At 61.3% G+C, this 17,892-nt stretch overlaps 1 protein-coding gene across 1 annotated transcript in view; it reads right to left on the reverse strand.

The window, feature by feature from the left end:
• The window catches only part of SSPOP (SCO-spondin), a 50,502-nt gene that overhangs the window by 26,795 nt on the left and 5,815 nt on the right, over positions 1-17,892 (reverse strand). The window contains exons 13-48 of the mRNA XM_089299377.1: positions 17,519-17,694; positions 17,207-17,434; positions 16,845-17,010; positions 16,430-16,664; positions 15,680-15,869; positions 15,441-15,535; positions 14,935-15,191; positions 14,536-14,670; positions 13,505-13,701; positions 13,270-13,397; positions 13,077-13,186; positions 12,640-12,789; positions 12,414-12,507; positions 12,173-12,342; positions 11,710-11,943; positions 11,314-11,535; positions 10,663-10,899; positions 9,841-9,932; positions 9,515-9,746; positions 9,250-9,402; positions 8,993-9,133; positions 8,740-8,922; positions 8,496-8,646; positions 7,828-7,981; positions 7,695-7,749; positions 6,742-6,846; positions 5,974-6,147; positions 5,723-5,850; positions 4,951-5,107; positions 4,715-4,865; positions 4,267-4,339; positions 3,505-3,562; positions 1,963-2,121; positions 1,570-1,713; positions 569-739; positions 317-481 (exon numbers count right to left, since the gene is read on the reverse strand). Coding sequence (XP_089155503.1) covers positions 317-481; positions 569-739; positions 1,570-1,713; positions 1,963-2,121; positions 3,505-3,562; positions 4,267-4,339; positions 4,715-4,865; positions 4,951-5,107; positions 5,723-5,850; positions 5,974-6,147; positions 6,742-6,846; positions 7,695-7,749; positions 7,828-7,981; positions 8,496-8,646; positions 8,740-8,922; positions 8,993-9,133; positions 9,250-9,402; positions 9,515-9,746; positions 9,841-9,932; positions 10,663-10,899; positions 11,314-11,535; positions 11,710-11,943; positions 12,173-12,342; positions 12,414-12,507; positions 12,640-12,789; positions 13,077-13,186; positions 13,270-13,397; positions 13,505-13,701; positions 14,536-14,670; positions 14,935-15,191; positions 15,441-15,535; positions 15,680-15,869; positions 16,430-16,664; positions 16,845-17,010; positions 17,207-17,434; positions 17,519-17,694 — 5,670 coding nt within the window. The remainder of the gene's footprint in view (positions 1-316; positions 482-568; positions 740-1,569; positions 1,714-1,962; positions 2,122-3,504; positions 3,563-4,266; positions 4,340-4,714; positions 4,866-4,950; positions 5,108-5,722; positions 5,851-5,973; positions 6,148-6,741; positions 6,847-7,694; positions 7,750-7,827; positions 7,982-8,495; positions 8,647-8,739; positions 8,923-8,992; positions 9,134-9,249; positions 9,403-9,514; positions 9,747-9,840; positions 9,933-10,662; positions 10,900-11,313; positions 11,536-11,709; positions 11,944-12,172; positions 12,343-12,413; positions 12,508-12,639; positions 12,790-13,076; positions 13,187-13,269; positions 13,398-13,504; positions 13,702-14,535; positions 14,671-14,934; positions 15,192-15,440; positions 15,536-15,679; positions 15,870-16,429; positions 16,665-16,844; positions 17,011-17,206; positions 17,435-17,518; positions 17,695-17,892) is intronic.

The following is a 17,892-nucleotide window of genomic DNA, read 5'->3' on the forward strand; positions in this document are numbered from 1 at the left end:
GCCCCTCAGATTCCTGGAGTGAAAGGGCTATAGGGACTTCAGTGTGGAGTCCAGGGACAAGGCAGAACAGCGCACGGACATCTGGCTCTGACCGATGTCCTCCAGGACACCCTCCGTCTTCCTTCAAGGCCACTCGGGCAGGGCAGAAGGGGCAGGGTCAGGGGTGCAAAGGCACCATGCTCCTCAAGTCCCAGGGTCAGAGACTGGGCCATGGGGACGGGGCGGGGGGTGCTGCCCTGGTGAGGGTCTTAGGTGGGCACTCCACAGGGCTTCCCACATGGGAAGGGCCATGAGGGGGCCCAGGGTTCCAGGCTACCTGGGCAGGCCTGCAGGAAGCAGGACTGGCTGCGGAGTCTCTCCAGCAGGCAGTTGCCCCCAGGCAGGGGAGGCCGCAGCAGATCTCGGCGCTGGAAGGTGAGGCCCAGGCCGCAGCTGTGGCTGCAGCTGCTCCAGCCAGACCAGGGAGCCAGCACGCAGTCCACTGCCAGCGACAGGGGACGCAGAGCTCAGAGCCGACTCAGGCAGGAGCAGGGCCCACAGGGCTGCCACCGCCCCAACCCTCACGTACCACAGCCATCCTCATCTGAGCCATCCTGGCAGTCGGGCTTCAGGTCACATTGCTGCTCAGCAGGCAGGCATTCCCCGCTGCCACAGCTCACTTGCCTTGGGGAGCAGAGGGCTTGGGAAGCCGGCAAGCCAGGCAGGGCCGTGGTGGGCACCGTGAAGGGCAGTGGGCTTGCTGCCCAGGAGGCAGGGGTGGGGACAAGGGAGCAACAGAAGTGACTTCTGGCTGAAAGATAAAACTGAGCCCCTTCAACCTCCAGCCAAGAGTGGAAAAATGCTGGCTGGCCAGGGGTGCTGGCCTCCCCTTCCTCCTGGTGCCACCCACAGCCCATGCCCAAAGCAGACCTGCCACGGTGCACGGCTGAGATCACAGGACCTTTGGTCTGCACAGGCTCTGACACAGGCTCTCTGTTCGACAGAGGCTCGCAGGGTGTCCACGGAGAGAGACCAGAGCATCCACAAGAGCAGTGCATGCCTGTGGGTACCCTGGCCCTGCATGGTACCCCCTGAGCGCCTTCCTGTGACTGGTTAACACTTGGTTTCTCCTCTCCCGATTGGAAGATGGGAGGACGGATAAGTGAGTTGCAGATGGGTGCATGTATGAATAGATGGATGCTTGGATAGTGGGTAGGTGGGTGGATAGGTGGATGTTTGGGTGTTTAGATGGGTGAATGAGTGGATGATGTGTATATGTATGGATGTATGGATGGATAGGTGGATAGATGGATGTATGTTTAGATGGGTGGATGGATGGATGGACAGACAATGGGTGAATGGATTAATGGGCAGGTGAGTTTCCTCAGGTCACACAGAAGACAGAAGACCTGTCCCATCCCCAAAGACACACATACTCATTTTTACCCTTTCAGTTTCTCTCCACTCCCTGCTGCCCCAAGCCCCTGCGAGATCCTTCCCTTATGAGCTAGAAACAGAGGACGGGGCTTCCCCAAACTGAACAGGATGGCACAGACTGACTGTCAGGGAGCCTGCGGGTCCCACACTCACCACAGCGCCTCTCGTCAGAGCCATCGAGGCAATCCTCCGTCCCATCACACAGCTGCTTGGGCTCCACACAGCCCAGGACCTCACAGGGCATCTGGCCAGGGCTGCACCGCACGAGTGGGAAGGGCGCCGGGGTGACGCTCTGGCCTGCGGGCACCATCAGAGCCAGCTGACCAGGGTCCCACCTGCCCCATCCCTCCTGTCATGTCCCAGAGGTCCTCAACCTCCCTGCTCTTGGCATCTAGAGAGCCCCCTCTCTGCCTCGAGGAGTAAATTGGATCAGGAGGCTGGGATCGAGGCTTGGTTCCACCAAAATGGCTTTGAGAAAAGCAGCCAACCCCCCAGGGAAGTCAGGCTCACCCAGGCTTTGGACACTGGCAGGGTACGCAATCTCACCAGCCAGGGTCCCTGGAGGCACCGGGCGTAGGGGGAGCATGGTCACAGCAGCCATTCTGGGTCGCGACTGGGATGTGGGGGCGGTGGTCACGGTTGGCTCAGATTCCCCAGAACCTGGATGAGGAGCCTCGGGGGCTGGGACCGGACTCACTGTCTTCTCTGTGGGTGGAGGAGAGAGGCGGGGGAGGTGTGCACAGCTCACCTTCCTGTGACAGGGAGTGACCCAGGCCCTCAGGGGGACCCCAGGATCCTGCAGGGGTGCAATGACAGCTACCACAGGCCACACCCCACCTTCTGAGAATCCTCAGCCCAAAAAGGGTAGCACCAGGAGGGTTCTAACTGAAGGCAGTGGAAAGCCCAGTTTTGATCTGAGGTTTATACTTAAGTCTCTAAAAGACATAAATGGCAAGGTCACTATAAAAGATGCTTACTGAGAAACAGAAAGATTAACCCCGCCAGAGATTTGCTGTATAATTGAAAAACCTAGTGTTGAGCTTCCTGGCAGCCACAGTGAAAAGGACATTGAAATCTCATTTTCTGGCAATCTCATTTCACCTTCAGAGGCAGCCTTCACGTTCAGAGCCAGAGCAGACTGTCCCGTGGGTCGACCTGCTATGGACCTGAGGATGGCTGCTTTCTCTGCTCCTCACCAAAGACACAGAAACATGGTCCAGCTCCTGAGTCTGGCTCAGGGGTCAGATGCTGCTGGGAACGCCCACATCCCACATCCAAGTGCCTGGACTCCAGTCTGGGTTCACTGCCGATTCCAGCTTCCCACTAACATGCACTGTGGGAGGCAGCGGGTAGTGCTTCAAGTACTTGGGTCCTTGCCACATACATGGAAGACCCGGATTGAGGTCCAGGCTCCTGGCTTGCTACCCTGGTTGTTGCAGGCATCTAGAGAGTGAAGCCACAGGTGGGAGATTTCTCCTGCCCGCTCCTACCTCCCCACTGACCTCTTTCAAATAAAATGAAAATAAATCAATTGAAATAAAAACAGTTGTTCAGCCAAGCTTCTGAACAACTTCCATTCAAACCCACAGGGAAGGCAGGTACAGGGTGCCTAGGACACTCCCTTGTCTCATGGATGGGGAAACTGAAGCCAGACACGTGTTGTGGGGCTGCCCAATGTCTCCCACAGCCCATGCCTCACTCTCCTCCCTGGCTGCCTTTCCCTGGGTTGCGGCACAGGTGAATAACAGGTAGTCTGGGGAGGCTGGCACATGGCCAGGTAGGGGACACCTTCCTTGTCCTGGTTGGGGACAGGCTAACTTGGTGATCTTGCCCACACCCATGCCCACTTGGAGACTCTGTGCCAGTAAGCACTTCAGAAAGGGGGACCCGGCCGGGTGAGTGGGCGAGCAGAGGGAGTCCATGCTAGGGGCCAGCCGCAGGAGCCTCCCTGTCACACCCTGGAATCCAGGAAGGTGCACACGGCAGGACCTAGCTGCGGCCAAGGTGCTCCGTGTTGGAAGCCTCTGAGAGATAACTACCGTTTGCTCTGGAAGGCTGTAAGAGGAGACCTGGAGTTTGTGCAGATACCTGTAGGAGGCATGAGTGACCCCTGCTGGGCAGGCCAGAGTCCAGTCTCTGCCAGTCTCTGCGGAGGGAGGGAGAGGGCTCAGGCACCCGGTGCACTGCAGGCCCATCCAGCACCACCCTCTCATTCCCACGGCGGATGCAGCTCAGTCACCCACAGTCCCACTGTGCCCCCTCCCCATTTTCTCTGTGTCTCCTCCGTGGCCCAGGGCAGCGCTGAGGATGGAGCTGATTCTCCTGCAAGTGAGGTGGGTTCTCATCTCTGCACTGGGCCCCCTCAGGGCCTGCCTACCACCCTCACGGGTTCTGGGGCACTAGTGTCACTGGCTCATCAGTGTAATCCACATTAGCTCTTGTTTCCCAGACATCTCTGTCCAAACACACACATACACACACACACACTCTGATCCTTTGTGGGAAAGGCCCTGCCCCCTCTTCTCCCTGGGACACCTCCCCCAACCTCTGGCATCCCCAGGCACAGTTCTTGTCCCAGTCTGAGAGCAGGTGCCCTGGAGCTGGCCTCTCTGGCCCCTAGGGCAGTGCTCTGCCCCACGCATCCCTGCACTTCTGTCCACCCCTCCACCCCTGCCCGCCACCCAGCTCTGGCTAGCCTGAGGCTCCCAGGCCTGACACAGAGCAGCACCAGGGAATACAGAGGGAGGAGACACCACTGAGGTTGGAGAAGACGACAGGGCAGGGCCAGGCCCTGAGAGCCAATGAGGTCCAGGCTGTGCCCTGGTGCCGGCCCCACAGCTTCCCACTCACCTCCCCGGGCTGGGGGTGTGACAGCTGTCCTGACTGCATGGAGAGGGCTGGGGTCTTGGCTGTGGAATGGACTCTGGGAAGACAAACCACCAGAGGGGCTCTCGCAGCCTCAGAGACACCCCCTACCCAATCGGGAGGTTGGGGGTCTCTGGGCCAGGGTGGAGCATTCAGGCAAGGCACAAAGCACAAAGGCAGGGCTCCCAACAGTGGCTCTTTACTCAAGCTCGTGTTAGAATCAGCAGGGGGGTTGCAAAACACATCCATGGGTTCCATCCTGCAGGGCTGTGTGGGGCCTAAGAACCTGCATTTCCAACCAGTTCCAGGTGATGGCTGCGGCTGCTGGTGCAGCAGCCATATTGAGACCACTGATGCCCAGGCAGCACAGGGCACCTCCCCCTGCTGGGTCCACGTCTAGGCAGGGTGCAACTGGGCAGGGGCCACACCATACCTGCCAGTGCCTGCAGGCAGAGGCCAGCAGCCTTCCTCATCAGAGCTGTCTGTGCAGTCTGCAACACCATCGCACACACCTCCCGTTGGGACACACTCACCATTCTCACAGCGGTGCCTGGCGCCTGGGCATGGGGACACTGGCGGGGACACTGCAGGGGTGGGGGTGGGGGTGGGGTGTTGCTGAAGGCTCCTGTTATCCCACTCCCGCTCCCTCCTCTGCAGCCCAGCCTGTACCTGTCTCACAGCCCAGCAGCTCAGCCCGCAGGAAGACGCTGTGCTGAACGTTGTTGCGGGGGACATCACCGGGCCACACGCGGATGTACCTCGCCTGCACCATCTGGCCAAATGTCCACACCTCGGGGGCCTCGCCACCCTGACTTCCAGGGACAAGCTGCAGCAGAGAGCACCTGCTGACCATGGCTCTGCTGGAGGCCCCTTCTCTCTGCCCTGTCCACGTCCCACAGCCTTCAAGGCAGGGTTCCATGAGTCTTCCTGCAGTTGCCACGTGGGTCCTGGCTGAAGCTCCTTCCACTGAGCAAGCAGGGCTCTAAGAGCAGAGGCCAGGGGGTGCTCACTGCTGTGGCACCACAGCTCGGCCTGGCACCTGGCACAGAGCAGGTGCTCCTGACAGTGAGGGTGACCAAGCACTTCACAGGCTTTGTCTCCCCAGGGAGGATGCACACCAGGAGGGCAGGGCATGGCCCAGGCTGCTCCACGGGGACCCAAGTGGGTCTGCACTCCCTGGAGTTGTCAGTGAATTTGACAGCTCCCTTCTACCCCCAGCTGTAGAATTTTGCATGCCTGCCCTGAGCCACTTCAGTGGTTTCTCAAGTCCACTTAACAGCGGCCCCGGGGTCCTCTGCTCCACAGAGCACAGTCCCTGCTACTTACAGGTGTCCGACAAGCAACAGGTGTAGGGCCTGCTCCTTGGGGAGACTGAAAGGAGCTTGGGGACAATGACAAAGTGGCATGGTGGGTTACTGGCACAAGGGCCCATGGGTGGTACCTTGGGTGGAGGCAGGGTGCCCGGCATGATGTCATGATAGTCATGCCAGTGCAGACCATCACTGCTGAACTGGAGGGAGAAGCTGGTGGCGTAAGCACTGGAGGGACGAGCGCCCTGCACGATGATGCCTGGGGAGAGGCCAGGGCCAGGGCAAGGACCAGAGCTGAGGGAGGCACCCCTGCCCCACCTCACCCCAGCCCCCATCACTGTCCTTTCACACCTCCTCTGTCCACCTCAGACTCCCTGCTCACCAGTTAGGTTTCGGGGCTGCAGCAGGTCCAGCTGCAGGTAGTGCTCTCCCGGGCTCCATGCCTGAGGGCGGGGAACCTTGGTGGGAGCCACCAGGAGGTGCTCCAGCTTCTGGGGCAATGCGTGTAGACCCTCCTCGGGCAGCTGGGGCAGGTGCAGGGGAGCGTAGCAGGGGTCTGGACACAGAAAGGACAGAGGCTGGGGATGGGAGGACGGAGCTGGGGAGGGGAGGACGGAGCTGGGGAGGAGAGGACGGAGCTGGGCAGGGAGAACTGAGCTGGGGAGGGGAGGACGGAGCTAGGGAGGGAGGACGGAGCTGGGCAGGGGAGGACGGAGCTGGGGAGGGGAGGACAGAGCTGGGCAGGGGAGGACGGAGCTGGGGAGGAGAGGACGGAGCTGGGGAGGGGAGGACGGAGCTGGGGAGGGGGAGGACGGAGCTGGGCAGGGAGGACGGAGCTGGGGAGGGGAGGACGGAGCTGGGGAGGGGAGGACGGAGCTGGGGAGGAAGGACAGGGGCTGGCAGGGGCTGTCCCGCATGTTAGGAAGCCAAGTAGAGCCAGCAAATCTGAAAGGCTCAGCCAGCTGAGCTTAGCCCAGGACCAGAGGTTGGTCCTAAGATGGCAGAATCAGGGGAGGCCACTTCAGATGGGGTGACTCCCACACTCTTAGGATGTCCTCCACTGCATGGGATGCCAGGGGTCCTGGGCCCCCTTCCAGGTTGGGCAACATGTCCCCTCTCGACACCCATCCTGAAGGCACGCAGCTCTTACCACCCAGTGAAGGCAGGATGTAGGTGGTCAGACGGGGTCCAATCTGGGGACTGGGCTCTGCAGCTTGGGCAGGAGTGGCCACTGGAGACACTGTGTGGTTTTCTCCTGTTGACAACACTCAAGGGTCAGGAGGCAGAGCCCAAGAGAGGCTCACACCAGTCCTCAGCCCAACACTCCAGGCTTCTCCCTGCTTTCTTGTTCCCTGCTTCCCGGGAACAACCTCCTAACTGGAAAAGCCCTACCTCCTCTCCTTGATGTGAATTGTAGGTTGTCACCTCTACTGAATAGAGAATGTGGAACAAAATTGCCAATCTTAAGCCATTTTTGGACCAAGACAGCCAGGCTGCTGTCATAAATGGGGCATATTTGTGTGTTTCTATTCAGGTCCAGTTTTGCAGGCTAGAGTCCAGTTACTCCTCGCCAGCTAACCTGTGCAGTGAACAACCTGTACAACTGTCCATGCCAACTCCATCCTAACCTCAGCAACCTGTGGGTGCACTTTTAGGATAAGGAAGTTGGACCCATAAGTTACACCCATTTTTGAACCTTCGCTCCTTTCCTATTTCATTTGCAACTCATTTCCAAGTAAAGATGCTCTTGAAAAAGCATCTTAGCAAGATAAAGCCCACCTGTATCTTGGCTGCTCTGCAGGAGACAGGGAAGCAAGCATGCCTGGCCTGGAGAGAGGGGGGCACCCTCAAGGGTGGAGAAGCAGAATGCCCCAATGGGACAGGGGAGGCAAGGAGAGAGAGAGAGAGAGCGCACAGGGACAAGCCCCAGAGGGCTCATTCCCTCTCCAGGGTCTAGCACCAGGTTTCCCATCATCCTGAGGCTGGGTGTCTGGCTGGCCCCCTGACCCCCTGCTCCATGCCACCATCCTCGGCTCTCTCCAAGAACCCCTGCCACATTCCCCTGCCCTTAGGGCTGCCCTGCCACACCCCAGACCCACTCACCAGGCAGGGCACAGTGACAACACGCTTCTCCCACGCCTTCCACTAGGACCCAGCCCTGCAGGGCATGGAAGTCAGGCACCTGTCCACCTCCTCCGAGCCCAGCCTCTGCCCACCCCACTCCCAGACACCTCACCTCGGGGCAGCTGCCCAGTGGGCAGTAGGGGGAGCAGTGTGCAGTGTGGTTGTGTAGACACTGGCACACAAGGCAGGGGCCCCCACGCCAGCGCTCCCCAACACGGTGGGCCTGGCCCCTCTGCTCACAGCCCTCACACGGCTCCGTCTGGCACCTAGGGAGGGAGGGTTGGCACTGGCCTGTGAGGGGGCCCCAGGGTGACCAATCCTCTGGTTTACTGGGACTATGTATGGAGATTCCTGGGACTCAGGACGAGTGGGGATATCTGGTCACCCTATCCCCCACCCAACCCCTGCACCTGAAAACTGCAAGTGGCCTACAAAAGGAGGGAGACAATTTGTGCCAGCCCAGTGGGGACCCTGTGAGCCTCAGCCAGGCACCTCCAGAGGCCCAAGGTCCCACTCCTGCGCTGGATTTATCAAGCAGCATTTGTAGACTTTGTCTACCCTGCTTTTGGATCTAAGGGGAAGAAAACTGAAATAAGAGAGGACTGGGGATCCCCAAAGATGCTGGGAGTACTGGGGTTTAGACATGGGGGTCCACAGGGCCGGGGTCCTAACTGGGAGTCTGTGATGGATGCAGAGTTGCTGGCATGTGAAGGGCCACACAGGAAGCTGCCTGAGGAGGAGGTGGGGGTGAAGATGGGTCCCTGGGGTGGGGCACAGCACCTGCGGGCCTTGCGGTGGATGCCACGGCATTGGTGACCTTGGCCCACGAGGCGGGGGTTGTTGGGACTCCGGAAGGACCATTGGATGCTCTGGCTCCCACAAGGGCCCAGGCACTCGGCCCAGGGGGACCAAGATGACCAGCCACAGCTCACTAGGGGTGCAGGGCAAGAGTCAGGCCAGGAAGAGGGCCTGGGTGGCCCAGGGATGGGACAGGGAGCCCAAGGAAGGCAAAGCAAGGCCCCACCTGCACAGTCTGGGTTGGGCCGGCAGCGTCGCGGCCTCCCATCTTGGCAGACACAGAGTCGGCAGTTGGTCTTGATGTGCTGCCCCGGCCAGTAGCGGGCACCATCCACCAGGCAGGGACACTGCCGAGGCCACACACACCGCCCCTCACTGCCCAGCACCTGCCCTTCTGGGCACCAGCAGCCTAGGAAGGCCCAGGGTGAGGCTTCCATTCACAGATACAGAGCCTGACCCTGGGCCTAGAGTTCCCGTACCTGGGCTGCTGCAGGAATGGTCAGGTGGGCACCTGGCCTGGACAGAGATGTCATCACAGGTCAGAGGGCAGGGGGCACAGGGCCAGAACACTAGCTCCCCCAAGCAGGTGGCATTGGGGCAGCCGTCCTGGGAGCAGGGCTCTGAGATGAAGCAGAGGTCAGAGGTCAGGGCGGGTGGGCCTGCAGCAGAGGCAAACCTCCCCCCTGCAGCAGGGCCCACCTGTGCCCCACCTGAGGCCCTCCTCCCTTCTACTCACTAGTTTGGCGGGTGCTGTGAGGGCCTCCAGGCAGCAAGGCACAGGCCTGGCCTCCATTCTGGGGCGGGTGGCACTGGCGCTGCCGTGTCACAGTCCCTTGGCATGGGTCAGAGCACACAGACCAGGGTGACCAGGAGCTCCACTCACCGTCCACTGGGAAGGGGAAGGGCAGGAAGCTTCGAGGCGGGCCCAGTGGCCTTCCTCACACCTCCACTGCACCGGCCCCACTGCCCTCTGCCCCTCCCTCATGGCCCAGGCCACTCACCTGGGCAGGCCACAGTGAAGCAGGCCTGAGACTGGTGCTCGGGGCCTGGGCAGTACTGCAGCACTGGAACACTGGGTGGGGAGCAGCGGCGGCTCCGGCCCTGCACCCCAGGCCCGCAGGTCTGGCTGCACGGGCTCCACGGGCTCCAGGGGCTCCAGGCCCCGCAACCCTGTTCTTCTGGGGAGGGCCCTGCCTCCCCTGCCAACGTGCAGTCGGGCTGCCCATCACACACCTGGGGAGCAGGGTGAGGGTCGCTCAGGGCTCCCGCTATACTGGGGCGGGGGGCACAATGTCTCTGCCTTCTCCACCCCGTTCCCCAATCTCACCAGCTGGAAACCAATGCAGACGCCATTTGGGCAAGTGTATTCTGGGCAGGGGTCCCCTGTCCTGTTGGGGCCTCCTGGGGCTGGCAGCCTCTCTGGGGAAGAAGAGCGAAAACAGTCATGGGGGGGAGGGCTCTCTTCCTGGCCCACACAACCATACCCCCCCACCCCCATCGTGGGAACAAAGTGTCCGTACCACAGCCCAGCTCGTCGTCACCCTGGGGACAGTCAGGGCTCCCGTCACAGAGCTGCTCTGGCTTCAGGCATAGCCAGGGAGCCAAGCCGCAGGGGAAGAGGCCGGGGCAGGGCGGCAGCTGGGTGGAGCCTGTGGATACCACTGGACTTGGCCTGTTGCCCCTCCTGGCCCCTTGGGGAAGAGGAGCTGGCACTGGGAAGGGGCAGGTAGGAGCAGAGCCAACAGGGGGCAGTATCAGGCTCACAGGACGCTGAAGGAGGGGCAGGCAGGCCTGGGGAGGGGTGGCCAGCACCTGTAGGACTGATTTGCAGGGGACACGGAGTGCTCCACTCAGGTGTGGCGGGGAGAAGCTTGGGACAGAGAAGCCCTCCACAGAGACCCACTCCATTTTGACCCTTCTTGCCTAGCTGTGGGCCAAGACTAAATTCTCTCCCCAGGGCTGGGTGAGGGGGCAGAAAAGTTTTAAATAGAATGTTTCTTGCAAAAGAGCAGAGGAGTGAGGAAAGCGGCACGGATTATTCAGATGCCCCCGCACCTCCATCATTCTCTAGCTGCGCCCCCTGGGGGCGGCAGGGGGCGTTGGCGGGGGACCGTGCGCAAGCGGGGAGAGGCGCGCGCAGGGCGCTCACCGCAGGCGTCGGGAGCCTCGTCGGAGCCGTCGGGGCACTGCCGCACGCCGTCGCAGAACTGCCCCGGGGCCACGCAGTGCGGGCCGCTGGCGCAGGGCACGTGGTGCGGCTCACAGGGCCGGCCGCAGCCGCGCTCGTCACTGCCGTCGGTGCAGTCCTCCTCGGCGTCGCAGCGCCAGCCCCGCGGTGTGCACTCGCCGCTGCCGCACAGGAACTCCCAGGGGCCGCAGGGAGGCGCTGCGGCGGGCACCCGGTGACACCCTGGGCGACGCACAACCGGCTCCACCGCCCTGGGCGTGTCTCACGATGCGATCGCAGCCGCAGGCCCTTCCGCGCTGCAGGCCCGCCCTGGCCCCCGCCCCTTACTCCACCTCCAGCCCCTCCCCGAGGTCAGACCCCTCCTGCATTTTGCTGCCTCCTTGGCCCAGGAACTTCCACTACACTCCCTTTTCGCTCAGGGAGGCCTTAACGGCTTGGAAGTAAGGGCTGGGCTCCTTCAATCCCCCTAAGAAGCCCTCTCCTCCCTTCCAGGTCTGGAAGTCTGCCGGCTGCGTCTCACCGCAGAGCGCCGCAGCCAAAGCCCTCTCCCACCCTCCCTCTCTTGGCCAGACCCAGCCAACCTTCTCACACCAGTCCCCGCTGGAGACTCACCAGCGCCGCTGCTGGCGGAGGAATTTGGTGCAGTGTCCACAGAGCCAGTGGATGGGCCAGGCAAGGTGCCAGCGGGGGGCACCGGCAGAGAGGGCAGGGGGCAATGCCCAGGCCCCTCATCCGCGCCATCAGGGCAGTCCCAGGCTCCGTCACAGAGCTGGAAGGCCCGCACACAGGTACCATCAGCACAGAACACCTCCCCAGGCACGCAGTCCACCTGCCCTGCAACCAGAAGGGAGGAGCTGTTCCAACAACCACTGTCCTGACTCTCAGTGCTGGGAACACATAGGGGGAACCTGGCCAAACAAGGATGGACTCATGTGGAGTTGGGCCGTGTGTGTGTATGTGTGTGTGAGGGGTGCCTGGTGGGCAGGAGTGCAGGGTGGGGCAACTCACCCAGACAGGATTCTTCATCAGCAGCATCTGGGCAGTCAGGGTGCCCATCGCACAGCAGGGCGGGGGGCAGGCAGTGCCCATCAGCACAGGCCAATGAGTCTGGTGGGCACGGGCAGCCTTGCTCATCCATGCCATCTCCACAATCATCCTGCCCATCACAGAGCAGGGCCAGGGGCAGGCAGTGGCCAGAGCTGCAGGACATCTGCCCCTCACCACAGCCTGGGGTGGCACAGCCTGGCATAGGGCAAGTGAACAGGCTCAAGACACTGTTGAAAGATCCTAGAGAAGCCCCAGCCCCAGCAGGAGCAAACACCCTACCCACACCTCAGCCCTTACAAGTCGTAGCTCCGGCAGTGGGAACAGTGGGGCAGCAGGGGGAAGCCACTCTGGGGGCACCTGCTGCAGCCCTAGTAAACCCAGTTTCCCGTCCCTGTCATTGCCACACACAGGCGAGGACACTCACCATCCTCGTCTGAACCATCGCCACAGTCATCCTGGTTGTCACAAAGCCACTCATGGGGCACACAGTGCCCGCTCTCCCGGCATGGGGCCTCTCCCTCTGCACAGCCAGGCACCAGCTCCTCACAGTGGGTACCATCACTGCCACAGTGCCACTGGCTTTCCTGGCACGTACTGAGCACACAGAGCCCCGGGATCAGCACCGGCAAGGCTCCTCTAAGCACCCCCTAGCCCACCTCACTCACCAGTTCCCGCAGTCCTTCTGCAGCACAGTCCCTGGCGGGAAGGAGCTGCCACCCCACTCACAGGGGCAGGCAGCCGGCTCCACGCAGCTTCCTCCTGAGAGCACAGACAGCAGGGCTCCGGGAGAAAGTGGCACAGTGCTCCTGGCCCTGCCCTGCCCCCCATGGCCTCGTGGCCCTTTCCCAGTCCCAGTGCCCCCTCCCCTCCGCCCGTTCTGCCTCTACACACCATGCAGCAGGGTCCCCTCAGGGCAGAAGCAGCCTTCCACGCAGGCAACTGCCCGGCAGTGCCACTCAGGCACAGACTGGTGGTCATGGCAGGTTGGGGGACATGTGGGCCCACAGGCCTCATACACCTGTCCGCCTTCACACTGCAGGGCTGGGTAGAGAGGAGAGAGGCTTGGTTCGCCAAGCTGCAAAGGTACTAGTTTGCAATGGTACTGGATGAGCTAGCCGAATGTGACACCCATGGAGTACACAGGACACATGGAGACTTCCCTCAGGCACTTTGGAACATGTCGGCTCTGTGTGGCAGCCATTGGTATCTACTTTGTTCATCTAGAAAAGCACCTGGCCCACAGTGAGCACTCAAGCCATGTTTGCCCTTGAGCACCTGAAATGCTGGCTGGCTGAGCGTGGGGCGGGTGGGAGGGCAGGTACACTCACGGCATAGCTCCTGGCTGCGCCAGCGCACATGGTGGCCGTGCCGGGCACACTCGTCTGCGTAGGTGGCGATGGCAGAGCAGAGGCACTCACAGTCACCTCCCGAATCGCAGCTGTGGGAGGGAGCACTCAGCTCAGCACCCTCAGAACCTGGTCCCCCCAACCTTCACCCCTCAGCAGGCCGGCCGCTCCTCACCCGCAGGCATCGTAAACACACCACTCGTAGTGCTGCTGTGGGGCCACTGTGGAGTGGCACTGGGCAAAAAGTGGCTGCAGCATCACCCCGCAGCGGGCCCGAGCCCAGCCGGCCCGGTGGGCGTTCACCTGTAGGCACAGATGCACTTGTATACAGCGCCTGGCCAGCCGGAAGCCCTCCTTGGACCCAGGCTCCGGAACCCCCACCTCCCTTCTCCCTTTCCTGCTGGGCTCACAGTGCAGGGGTGCGGCAGGTCTCCTGGCTCAGGACAGAGGGGACTGAGGCGCCAGGAGTGGGCAGCTAGCTCAGCTGTGGGCTCCAGGACTCCCTGGCGGCTCCGCAGGTCATTACTGGCATCTCCGTCAAAGTCTCCACACAACCCAGCCACTCGGCCACGGAACTGGGGAGAGAGCTGCACCAGGACCCGGGTGCCTGGCAGCAGCATCATGGACAAATGACCCTGGGGCCCTCACCAGGGCCTCGGTGGGGAGACAAGACCCAAGGTGTGTGGGTACCCTCCTGCATGGTCATGGTCCCCACCCCCACCAACAGGAGGTGCTGGTGCCTTCTTTCTTGGGGGAGTGATTGATGGTGATACATAAACAGACCTACATTTGGGGTGGGGGTGGGGGTGGGGGTGAGAAGTAGCAGTGCCATTTTCTTTTTCTAATTGGAGCCAGGCTGGGGAGTAAGTAGGAATATTCTCCATCTGGCCAGATTCTGGATGAAGAACTGGGCTCCAGGATGGACAGTGAGATCTCCCACTGCCGCAGCTCTCAGTGACTGCAAGCTTGGGGACAGCACCACTGTGCTGAGCCAAGTCCGTAGGAGGGTTATTTGGGCTTCCCTCAGTTTCCCAGTCACAGTTCTATTTCTAAACCGCCAACTGCCTGTGTCTGGGTGATGGGATGTTATGAGATTTATTTGCATTTCCTCTCTAAAACTTAGTGTTTTCTAAATGTTGCTTTGCTGAAGTGATATTGCTTTCAGGATAAAGAACAATAGAATTATGCAAACATCATTTGGAAACTGACCCGCTTGGTCTGAGAGTTAGGGGCGGCAGCTGGGCTGGGGGAATGGAGCAGAGGCTAGGAGAGGGGTGGTCAGTCTGGGAATCTGCCCTGGGTGGGCGAGGGGTGCTCAGCCTTGACTTTGGAGCTACGTGGGTCAGGAAGAGGGACCATCAGGCAGTGGGAGGGAGGGTTTGGCAGAGTCCAGCCCCTTGGTGCTAAGACCGAGTGCAGATCAAGTGGGCAGGGAGCTGACCTCCATCCCAGAGCAGGGTGAGGCCCAGGCGGGTTGTCAGCAGCAGGAAGAGGCCAGCTTGGCGCAGGCTCAGCCCAGGGCCTGTGTAGACCTTGGGGGGTGTAATGCTCACCCCATTCACCATCACCGCCCGGCCTGTGGAGGAACAGACACATTCAGGCCCAGCCTGGCGTAAATGGCCTTGCCATGCATGCTTCTTGTGTTCTCTACCTACATGTCCCTGGCAAGGCATTCAACTCCTCTGTGTCTTGAATTCAGGTACTCTCCCAGAGCTACAGGTCCCAACCATGAGGAGAAGCACCAGGCCCAGGGAGGTGGCTGTGAGGGGATTACAGGGAGCCCTGGGGAGCTGTGATGCCAGGCTAGTGCACCCCACCTCTCCACAGGCAGTGCACCCACCTCTGAGCAGGTGCACGACAGTGGTCTCCAGATGCACAGCCAGTGCCTTGGTGCAGGTGAGGCCACTGGCCCCGCAGGGAAGGTTCTGGGCAGAGACACTGAAGTGGCCGCTGGCCTCTCGCACCAGCAGGTACTCACAGGCCCCAGGGAAGGTGAGGGCCAGTCCATCAAAGGTCACATAGTGGGGGGCGCCGGATGCCTGGCACCAACCACTGCACTGATGCTTTGTGCAGTGCCACTGCCGGTCCAGGCACACACTGCAGACAGGGTTGGGGGTGGGATACAGAGTCACTGAGGGGGCCCTGGCAGCTGTGCATGGGGCATGCAGCTGGCCTGGGTTCCAAAGAACACCAGTGGGGCCTTCAGTTGTGGAGGGAGCTTGGAGGGTTCCCATCATCCATGCCAGCCTGGACTTCCTATCCCACCTGCCACCACCACCCTCTTCTAGTGGAGGGAGCTTGGGGTCATGGAGTCAAAGAGTTCCAGGTCCTGGGGGCTGGACATACCAAACATTGCAGTCTTCCTGGATGGTGGCATTGGGTGGGTACCACCGCCCACTGTGACGGCAGGGACAGAGGTCAGGAGGCACACAGCGTTCCTCCTGGGCAGAGGGCAGGGACAAGGGGCACTGCAGAGAGCTGCCTAATGGCTCTGCCTACCCTTTGGGGCAGCTAGGGGGAACAGACAGTACCCTGGCTTTGGGAAGACCACCCCACTGCCCCATGTAGCCCCTTCCCAGCCTCACCAGCAGCACGGTGCCTGGGGGACAGACACAGCTGTCAGTGCCACCTGTGGGGCAGGAGAGGTTGGCGCTGGGGCTGTCGCAGGTGAGGAGGCAGGCACCAGGGGCGTAGACAAGCTCCCGGGGGCAGAATGTCTGCTGTGGGGGGCAGCGGTGAGCTGTGCAGTTCCAGAGACCCCTGTCCTGGCAGACACTGCCAGCGGATGGGAGGAAGGGAGTAAGAGCCATGCCCCGATCTGACCTGGTGAGAGTCTCAGGGCCCCGACACTGGGCACCCAGGTGTCTGTATCCTCCAATGTTGAGGGCAAAGTCCTGACACCAGAGACCTGAGCAGCTCACCTCCCAAAAGCCAAATGACCATGCTGGGGACAAACACTGGCGCCCCTGCTTCCCCAGCTGGGCCAGTCTCTGGGCCAAAACATTGAGCCCTATCTCTCAGCCTGGGTAGGAGACAGGTTCCACCAGAGCCTCACCCTCACCCACCAAGCCTTGGATACTGGCCCCAAACCCGCTTTTCTTTCTCATTAACAAGCTGTCAAACCCATCTGAGCCTGTTTTCTGATCTGCAAAGTGGGATCAATCCTTCCGCTTCCTACTTCACTAGATTATTCTGAGAAAGTATACATGAAAGAGCTTTCTGGACCCTAGTGCCCCAGCCCCCACCCCGTCCCAGACACAGCCCAGCCCACTCTCTCAGAAGCTCCTCTGTGTCACACTAGGTGCTGCCTTTGCCTCAGAGGCTGCCACCCTCACCAGTGGTTGCAGTCCTTTGTGATGGCACTGCCAGGTGCATAGCGGCGGGCTCCAAGCTGGCAGGAGCAAAGGCTGGGGGGCACACACTGGCCCTCGGGGTCCCACAGCAGCCCTGGGGGGCAGTTACAACCAGCCACACAGCCACCCAGCTCCCCGCAGTCTTCTGGCTGTCCACAGTGCAGACCACACACCGGAGCACACTCCTGGTACTCCTGGCCTCCAGGACACAGCACAGCTGGGCACAGGGATACATGCGGGTCAGGGGCACAGCCAATGCCAGCTCTGACTACACCTCCTGTGCCTCCCCCAGGGGAATAATAAGTCCAGCAAAACCCTCAAGTTCAGAGGTTCTCCCCAGCTACTCCTAAAAGGAGGCTGGGAAACGAGCTGGGTCTGGCTGGGCCCAGGGACTCACGGCAGAGGGTTTCATTCCTCCAGAGAGGCGGGGCCCCCTCCTGGGCACAGCGGCGCGCATAGGCAGAAAGCACTGGGCACAGGCAGTCCCTGCCGGCGGCACAGCCACACACGGCTGCCAGGCAGCGCAGCCGGAATGGCTCCCTGTCCACCAGCCCGTGGCACTCCTGGGAGGGAGACAGGAAGTGGGTCAGCTCCTCCCCCACGGATAGCCCCATCCCCTCAAGTCCCCACTGTGCCCTCCCTTTCAGCAGCTCTGTGGTTAAGGCCGTCTGTCTCCCTTAATCCTCCCCAAAGCCCAGAAGGAGGGTAGAGCAGGTGTTTTCCCATCTTACAGGAGAGGAAGGAGCCCAAGCTGGCTACCTGGAAGGTTGAGCCTTGCAGGATGGCACAGGCTGCCTCTGCAAAAGTGTGGTGCTGGGAGTGGATGCTGCAAGGAGAGAGGGGGGCATTGTCCCCTGGGGGGCAGCTTTCCTTGCCCAGCACCTGGAACTTGCTAGTGAAGGCAGCAACGCTGGTCTCCACGTCCCCTGCCGGTGTCAGGAAGTCATCCCACTGGTTCCAGGTGAAGGTGCCACACAAGCCCTGCACCTGGGCCACAGGAGTGCACAGGGGACAGTCACATCCAGTCCCACTGTGGCCTGGCCCATCCATTCACCCACCACCCTGGCACACCTGATGGGCAAGCCGAGGGTCCAAGGTGATGTAGGCTGCCGGGTCAGATAGCCCCCAGAGGAGTCGGGCCCCTGGCCAGCGCAGCATCAGGAAGGTAGAGGAGGCATGGAAGATGCTGAGCCCTCTAGCACCAGTCCAGGGCAAGCGCACATCCTCACCATCAACCAGGACAGCTCCTGGAACAAGGAGCCTGATGAGGGCAGTTGGGGCAGCAGGTGTGAGTAGGGGGCTGCAAGGAGGGAAGGACCTTGGGGGGAAGTGGGAGGGCCGGTGTCAGGGCCTCAAATAGAATGACCTCTGGACGTCACCTGTCCTACTTGAGCCCCCCCCCCCCCTTCCTCCAGCATCCATTTTTGCCTGTCCCTTTCTCTTTG

Source organism: Oryctolagus cuniculus, chromosome 7, assembly GCF_051225735.1.
Source record: "Oryctolagus cuniculus isolate XC-2025 breed Fujian yellow rabbit chromosome 7, ASM5122573v1, whole genome shotgun sequence".
NCBI classification, from domain to species: domain Eukaryota; kingdom Metazoa; phylum Chordata; class Mammalia; order Lagomorpha; family Leporidae; genus Oryctolagus; species Oryctolagus cuniculus.